General features: G+C 37.3%; 1 protein-coding gene across 1 annotated transcript in view; it reads right to left on the reverse strand.

Moving 5' to 3' along the window:
* Positions 1-1,743: 1,743 nt before the first annotated feature.
* Positions 1,744-9,308, reverse strand: part of LOC107474334 (bZIP transcription factor 60) — a 10,208-nt gene continuing 2,643 nt past the window's right edge. Inside the window, exons 4-6 of the mRNA XM_052257820.1 lie at positions 2,611-2,721; positions 2,371-2,491; positions 1,744-1,982 (exon numbers count right to left, since the gene is read on the reverse strand). Coding sequence (XP_052113780.1) covers positions 1,744-1,982; positions 2,371-2,491; positions 2,611-2,721 — 471 coding nt within the window. The remainder of the gene's footprint in view (positions 1,983-2,370; positions 2,492-2,610; positions 2,722-9,308) is intronic.

A 9,308-nucleotide genomic window follows, 5' to 3' on the forward strand; every position in this document is an offset into this window, starting at 1 on the left:
GGAGCCAAAAAACTTGATGGCGAAAAATTTAAATTCCGCACAAACTAACCGACAAGTGTACCGGGTCGTATCAAGTTGTAAAACTCACAAAAGTGAGGTTGATCCCACAGGGATTGATGGATCAAACAACTTTAGTTAAGCAATTAGTCTAGTTAAGTGAAATATTGAGAGATTTTGAGTAAAATTCACTTGACAGAATGTAAATTGCAAAGAATGTAAATTGCTAAAAGTAAATTGGAAGAAACTTATGTGGCAAGAAACTTAAATAACTGAAACTTAAAGAGAAAGAAAGTAAAAGAGCTGAATCTTAAATTGAAAGAGATGTAAATGACTGAATCTTAGAGTGCAAGAAAGTAAAATTTCAGAAGCTAAATTGTAGTAAAACTTAAATTGCATGAATTATAAAGGAAATTGGGTGCAGGGAATCAAATTAGTAGTAAACAATTGCAATTAAAATGAATTCAGAGAGATCTAAATTGAAGAAATTCAAAAGAAATGATTCATCAGGGATTGGAGATATCATAATCCATCCTAAATCAATTGAGTCTCAACTCCTTTCTCAATCATATGAGTAGATCTATAGTGGATTGAAATTGATTGGATCCCAATTCTTTGGCAATCCAATCTCTTTAACAACAATCAATCTTGCCAATTCCTTGATTTAATTGTCATGAGAAAAGTTAGAGTATATTCTCTTATCCATAAGCCACACAATCTCTCAAAACCTCAATTCCACTCGAATGGTGTCAGTTAAGAGAGTTGTGAAGGATAGAGCTCCAATTCTAATGCAAGTGATTCCCCTTCTAAGGCTCACACAATCATTCAGCTGAATTAAACCCCCTTCCGGAGTGAATAATTCACAATCAAAATAGAAGATATCCTATAGCTACCCAAGCGAATTGAGAAGAAAAAGAATTTCATTGATTCATTATGATTACAATAGAGCTCCTCCCCTTAACAAATTTGGGGTTTAGTTCATCATTGCTCAAGTAAAAACAGAAAAATAAAAAAATGCAGAAAAGTATAGAAGAGGAAATACAAATGAAATTGAGTGCAGAGTTTCCCAATTAGGGTCCCTGACTCCCCAACCTTCCAGATCTCCTTTCTAAATTAAATTCTTCTCTATTTATACTCTTTCCAATTCAATCTTCAAGTCCTTGATTGGGCTTTTTGGCCTCTGTTGAAGCAAGCATAGAATAGGTATTAGTGATGTTGAAGAGGGGTGTTTGGCAATCAACATTCATGATCTGCTTGGGTGCTCAAATATACCAGAGTTGATGTCAACGTTGGTGATCAACGTTTGCAAGAAAATGTGGAGTCAAACATTGCTTTTGAGGAGAATGAGCGTTGGCGCCAACGTTTGATTCAACGTTGGTATACCAACATTTTTCCATCCACGCGTGCGCGTCGCCCACGCATACATGTCAAAACAGCATTCTGCGCGTGTGCATCGCTCACGCATTGGCGAGTCTGGCCAAAATCTGCACCCACGCGTACGCGTCATAGACGCGTGCACGTCGATGCAAGTTTTCTAACTCCAATTTTGGGCTTTTCATCGAGAACATTGGAGGTAGTGTTTGAGGCAACGTTTTACCTCCAACGTTCACTTGGTCACGCGTATGTGTAGCCCACGCGTACGCGTCGAATGGCATTTTTGCCATTTTGCACGTAGCTCATGCGTACGCGAGAATTACACTTCCACGCCTACACGTTGCCCAAAATTTTTCAGCTCCAGATTTAAAATTATTGAAGACGTTGGAGGTAACGTTGGTTCATCAATGTTCCCTCCAAACCAATGTTCCCTCCAACGTTGGCACCCAAATTTACAATAATATTGCCAGCAACGTTGGTGGACCAACGTTGGCCACCAACGTTGCATACCCCTTCTCCTCCAACGTTTGAGGTAACGTTGGTGAGCGAACTTTGGCCACCAACGTTACTTCCTCTGCTTCTTCCTCTGTTTATTTCTTCTTTTTTTCCACCTATTATCAATCAAACAATTGCATCAAAGTTTGCTATAATTACAAGTTGTTTGCATCATTCATAACATCAAGTAAAATTTGCATAAAACCTTATGAAAAAGCACATAAACACCCATGTTTAATTGAATCAAGGGATGTATGAAATTCCAATCTAATTACTTATTTATTGCTCAAGAAAGTGCATGAAACCTAATGAAAACAAGTAAAAAAGCTTGTGAAACTACCCTAAGATGACTTGTCATCAGTGGAACAACAAGAAATGGAGCATCAAGAAAGATAACAACAAGAAGTAGAACAAGCTCCAACCACTTTGGATATGAGTCAAATCCAAGAAGCCATTGATGGTCTATCAAGGCAGTATTTGGAAAGTCAAGAACAACAGAGGAACCTTCAAATGCAAATGATGGATCAACAGAAGGAATTTCAGTCCTGAATGATGGATTACCAAAGGGAGTTGTATATGCAACTAATGAAGCAGGAACAAGAGCAACACAACCAACATGGTGAATCTATCAACATGGTAAGTCAAAAGCAAGCTCAACAGGAAGAGGCCATCCACAAATTGCTCCATAATCAAGAGCACCAAGATGAACGAATTCAAGAATTGGGTACGCGGTAAAAGGTATACCTCTGAGCATTCGACGAGATGAGGGTATTTCAAGAAGGGAGTCACTTCAACAGAGCGGGATATGACATAAATGCCCAAAGTAAGCACAACTACGTAGTTGGATATTTTCCTCTGCTAAACTCAAAAATAAAAAAAATATATGAAGAAGTTCATGATGAGATAGCATCCCTAGAGACAGAAAGAGCAAAGTAAAGCGATGAGAATCTGAGAAAAACAATGGAAGAATGGAGGAAGTCAAGGATAGAGAGCTCAAAGAGAGGAAATACCAGCAATCCACAGGAGGGAAACCAAGAAGAAGAGAAAAAGAAGAAGAACAAGAAAGAAAAGCAATTCAAAGAATAAAAGGTGGTAGAGGTCCTTTTTCATTTAACATTGAATAAGGAGTGCATGTATGAAACAGAACATGCCTCAAAATCTAGTTCATGAGTCTAGTTTGAATTTAAATCAATTGCATTATATTTGTTTTCTTTTATGCTATTTTGGCTTGCTAGTTTAAGTGCTTATGTCATTTCATCTTGCTTGAATTGTATGCTTTTTTTCCTATGCTTCAATAAAAGAAAATGTTATGAAACAGAGAAGAGTAAAAGGTCCCATTTTGTTAGAAGATAGAATAAAAATCCTAAGATTATGTGGTGGTGCATGCTTGAATACTTAGTAAGTTTACAAATAAAATTTAATGGTAGAGTGCTCCCTTAAGTATAAGCTTAGTGTGCATTGTATGGAACCTTTGTGAACAAAAGATCCTTGCAAAAAGAGAGAAGGAAGCTGGCTATAGTGGCCAAGTTAACCCACTAATGCCAACACTAACGTTGGCTAATAAAGAAAGAAGAAAAATGAATAAGCTAGGCAACAATAGCTTGACCCTAAAGATATATGACTGTGATGCTTTTGTACTAGGATATGCTTGGATGATTAGGTTCTAAGGAGTGCTTCATCACTTGGTAACTTGGGTTAACTAATCCGGGATTATCAACCAAAAGTCCATTGTCAAGAGCAACCTTACTACAAAGCATTTAGTGACCCAAAGAGGTGCTAGGCATCAATGTCTCAAGGATTTGATTGCAAGCCAAGTGCCTGTGGTGTGTATGTGTTGAGGAGATGCTTGAGTTAGTAACTCCTGAGGGGTGCTTCAACACCTAACACCTTGAACCAACTGGGTCGGGAGTGTTGACTGAAAGCTTACCATAAAGAGTTGCCTCAACACAAAACACTAAGCTTCAATAAAAAGAATAAGCCTCTAGCAAGAAAAAGAAAAGTAATAAGTTCAAACCAAGGATCAAAGAATAAAAAGGTTTCATAGAAACACCAGAGTTAGTATTTAAGGGGATGTTGTAACTTGGAAACCAATAAGTTTATGAACTTCAAAGATATCATGCATGAAACCTCATGAACAAGGATTGAATTTTCGTCAATAAGGGCTTATATCTCTTTGTGTTTTCATTCGTTACTCTTATGCTTTAGTGCTTGCTTGGGGACAAGCAAGATTTAAGTTTGGTGTTGTGATTCCTAGGCATCTTTGTCTAGTTTCACAAGCCATTTTCATTAGTTTTTGCTTGGTTTTCATGTATTTTCTTAAGCAACAAGTAAGCATTTGGATGAGCAATGTATGCATGTCTTAATTCAATCAAATATTGTGAATTTTAAACATTTTCATAAGATTGATGCAAGAATTACTTAATGCAATGAATGGTGCATTATCTTGTGATTATGGCAAAGCTTTGATGCATTTGTTTGGTTGATGACAAGAAAGGAGAAGCAAAAGAGAAGCAAAGAACAGAGAAGAAGCAAAGACCATAGCGTTAGTGGCCAAGTTGGTCCACTAACGTCATAGTTAACGTTGGCTCTACAAGAAGAAACTGGCATTAGTGGCCAAAGTTAGCCCACTAACGCCAGTACTAACATTGCCAAGGAGGAAAAGCTAACGTTAGTAGCCTCAACAACGTGCATCAAGGAAATGATAGTGGCCTCACTAACGTGCATCTTAGTGGCCTCGCAAATGTGCATTAAGGCAACGTTAGTGGCCTCACCAACGTGCATCAAGGCAACGTTAGTGGCCTCACTAATGTGAATCTTAGTAGCCTCACTAACGCGCATCAAGGAGCAATGTTAGTGGCCTAAGTTGGCTCACTAACGCTGCAACACAAGAAGAGGTGCCAATGTTAGTGTGCTAACGTTACCCCAAGTTAGCACACTAACGTCTTCGATAATTTCATGAGTTGGAGCTGGAAAATTTGGCTAGTGTGCGTACACACGGAGTAGTGTGCATACGCACAAGAGGAAATTTGGCTACTGTGCATACGACGAGGCAGTATGCGTACGCACAACAAGTAGAACGTTGATGGCCCCGTTAATGTGCTAACGCCAGTGGCAACGCCATAGTAGATTTTCAGGGCAACGTTAGTGGCACTGTTAGTGCACTAACGGCAGCATTAACGCTAGTCCAGGGGCACTCATGAGAATATTAGTGATCTAAGGCCAGTGTTAACTTCAGAGAGAGCCACTCCTAACTTGCTTCAACTAAGGCCAAAGCCCACAACCAAGTACTTGAAGACTATTCTAAAGAGTGTATATATGGGAAAGTTTTTGAACTTAAAAGAAGGTTAGGAAGCAGGGGACCTTAATTGGAAAATCCTGAATCATTTTCTTCTTTTTGTACTTAGTTTTACTTTCATGTACTTTTCTTTTCTCTTTGAATTTTCTGAGCAATGATGAACTAAACCCCACATCATTAGGGGGAGGAGATCTATTGTAATTCAAATAAATGAATGAAATTTTTCTTCTTCTCAATCCGTTTGTTGTAGCTAAGAGATAATTTCTGTCTTTAATTGATCTATTCACTTTGGAAGGGGGTTTAGATCCATTGAATTTCTATGTGAGCCTTGGAAGGGGAATCATAGAAATTAGTTTGAAGATCTTTCTCTCACAACTCTCTTGATCAATAAATTCCAGGTTTGAATTGAGATCTTGAGAACTTGTGTGGCTCATAGATAAGAGAATCGCACTTAACCTCTTCTCATGACAATTAGATCAAGGAATTGGCAAATTGATTGTTTTAAGAGAAATTGGGTTGCCTAGGAATTGGGACTCAATTAATTACAATCCGCGATAGATCTACTTCATATGATTGAGAATGAAGTTGAGACCCATTGATTCATAGTTGAGACTCAATTAATGAATCTCTCCCATAGTTATTCTTCACTTTAATTGCTTTGAGTTTCTTGCTTTCTTTGATTCCCATCTCCCAAAACCCATTTAAATTTCATGCAATTTACCTTTATTGTCATTTACATTCTTTCTTTTATTTTCTTGTCATTTAAGTTTTAGCTCTTTTAGTGTCTCACCATTTAAGTTTCCGCCATTTGCATTTTGCGATTTACATTCAGCACTTTAATTTCCAGCAATTTACATTCTGTTAATTCAATTTTACCAAAATCATCAATTATTAGCTTGACTAGATAAATCACCTAACTAAAGTTGCTTAATCCATCAATCCCTGTGGGATCGACCTCACTCAAAAGTGAGTTATTACTTGACAATTCAGTATACTTGCTGAAGGAATTTGTGTTGTGCAAATTTCCACGCATCACATATCGGACTGCTTTCAAGACCCCTATTGGAGTGTCTCCATACCAGCTGGTTTTTGGAGCACAGAGCATAATGGGCAACAAAGTTTTTGAACTTTGATGCCAAGGCCACAGGAGAGAAGAGGCTGCTCCAGCTGAATAAGCTTAATGAGTTTAAAAATTCTGCCTATGAAAATGCTAAGCTCTACAAGGAAAAGAAGAAAAAGTGGCACGGTAAAAAGATAGCCACAAGAGTATTTGAACCAGGCTAGAGGGTTCTCCTATTCAACTCTCAATTCAAACTCTTTTTAGAGAAGCTCAAGTCCCGGTGGTCAGGACCTTTCGTGGTCATCGGAGTGTCACCTTTTCGTCATGTGGAACATCAAGAGGAAAACTCAGATAAAAGATTCATAGTCAACGGCCAGAGGGTAAAGCATTACCTTGGAGGTGAGATTGATCGCCAGAGATCCACTCATCTGCTTACTTAGTAGAACTAACCATTAAGCTAGTGACGATAAAGAAGCGCTTGTTGGGAGGCAACTCAACCCTAAGTATTCTTTGGTTTTTCTTTCAGTTTATTTTCATTTCTTTTCAATTTTATTTATAATTTTTCTTGGTTTAATTTTGTCTGTGATCATGCATAGTGTTTAGGACAAGGAACAGGAGGAATCAGAAAAAAGAACAGAATACCCTAGAGCAAAATCAACTCAAAGTGCTCTGGCGCTAAATGCCAAGGTGGGCATTTAGCACCAGAATTGGCAAGCTGAGGGATGGCGTTAAACGCCAGGTGGGCGTTTAGCACCCTGGATGGCATCAAGGAATGAGGGGATCTAATTTTTAAAGATATCCATGCCTCATAGGGCGCTAAATGCCAGCTGGATGTTTAGTGCCAACACCAGTAGCAAAAAAAAAAGAGAGAGGTGTCCCATTCTGGCGTTAAACGTGAGGGGTATAGAGCTTCCTAGCATTGTGGCACTAAACTCCCGACTAGCGTTTAGTGTCAGCAACATCAAAAAATTGAATTTTCAGATGGATTCTAATCGTTACAACGGTCACCCTACCCCCACCTTCTTCCTTTTTGACCGTTCTACCTTCTCTCTCCTCCTTCCAACATCAAATCATATATTTACCCTCAAATCATCTCCTTCAATTCCCCATACTCCTTACCCCAACCTATTTTCCTATCATATCTTTTCAAATCCTCAACAAATCTATCTTCCAAAATTAATTTCCTTCTCCCCCTCCTATAAATACCACCTCTATTTTAATCTTCCACTACACTTTCCCACTATATCTCTCTACCCTCCTCACTTCTCTTTTACTGATGTGTAAACATCTTGTATCCTTTTTCTCATCATTTTCTATTTGTTTTTAATTAGATTTTATTTAGATTTATTTGATTTGAGTGCAAAAATCACTTTGAATGCTACTTTGAGTTGTTTTAGTATTTTTATGATTTCAAGAGAAATTCGGAGCAATTTGGCAGAGTGTGGAGCTAAAAATAGAAGAGCTGGCAGCTCTCAGGGCGCTAAACGCCCAGCCATCGTTTAACGCTAGTAGAGTTTTTCCAATATGGCGTTTAACTCCAGCAAGTTGAATTCGAATATAAAAGGCCTAGTCTTGGAGCATCTCTAGTGGATTTAGCATTTAGTACTAGTTATATTTTATTTTCATACCTGGCCCAACACAAAAGCCAGGCCCAATAAGAATGAAAGGTTTGACCCAAAGTGGAGGCTTCTACCATATGCCCACCTCTTTAAAGAGGCCAGACACCGCAAAGGAACCCAACTCTACTTACCCATGCAAGTAAATGCCTTCGCGAATCTCTCCAACTATCTCTATCTTCTCTTAAAGATAGATCCTAACAAACTCCACAGATAAGAGGAACGGTTATCCATTAATAAAGATGGAACCAGTTCAACAAAGGTGGTTAACTCTACTATAAATACACTGACATTCCTCTGGTATATTCACGTTTTAATCTACTAAAACCTGTCTAAACCTCTTGCTGACTTAATCATCAGAGTCTCTTACAGATACCACCTCCATCTTCTCACGAGGAACTTGGACGGTGGCACCTCGACACTAGAATAAGTTGGATGCTGCCTCAAAAAGAGTCTGGGCCTCATGCTGCCTCAGAAGGAGTCTAGGCCTCATGCTCAATCCCAAATTAATGTTTCAAGTAACCCTCGGAACAATATCCTTTATTCAATTTTTATAAAAAAAATTAAAAATACTAATATTTCTCAATTACTGTACAATAAATTTACCCACTATATATGGTAAAAGTAACAAAATAGAGAAAAAAAATCTTAAACAGTCCTTGACAACTACCCTAAAAAATAATGAGACTCCAACAAAAAAATCTGTCAATCTTAACTACTTAATAGACAGATCTACTGATGAACGTGCCATATAAGCACATTCCCTTAACTTAAGAGAAAAATCATTAACAGAAAAACTAACTAGTCTCACAAAATTAAAGATCAAAAAGCAAAAAAAAAAAAAACATTGTTGAGGATCTCATTGTCTTTCAAAAAAATTGTGAACGAAATAGGATCAAGAGTTCGACCACATAATAAACAACCTATTCGACCACATAATAAACAACCTATTTTGGACTCAAGGCTCATCGCCACATATCTTCATAAAAACTTGTTATGCAACTTTCTTGATCTACGGAGAAAAAAAACCAAAAAAAAGGAAAAAACGAAGCGCATTGAATTAAAAAGAAACCGAATCAAAGATGGCACCTAGAAATGAAAATAGACTTGGCACAAGAGGTAAAAATAGGTTAGGCGATATGTCATGACCTACAACCTAGCCTATAGTTGACCTAGCCCTAGCCTGGCATATTGCAAAATCAACCCCAACTCAAACTATTATAGTCTTAATAAGTTAATAAACTAAATCTAAACTCACTAATTAATCTTATTAATCTATCAAATCTAGCTTAACTTCTCAAAACATAAATAAATATGTAAATATTTTTATCACTAATAAAATTATTAAATATTTTAAATTTATTATAAATACTTTTTTATAGTTTAATTAGTCTCCAAAAAAACTTTAAAATTTAAAAATTTTTGTGAATATTAAATTTGATATATTATATTATATTACATATAAATAACT

The sequence above is a fragment of the Arachis duranensis genome, chromosome 2, assembly GCF_000817695.3.
Source record: "Arachis duranensis cultivar V14167 chromosome 2, aradu.V14167.gnm2.J7QH, whole genome shotgun sequence".
NCBI classification, from domain to species: domain Eukaryota; kingdom Viridiplantae; phylum Streptophyta; class Magnoliopsida; order Fabales; family Fabaceae; genus Arachis; species Arachis duranensis.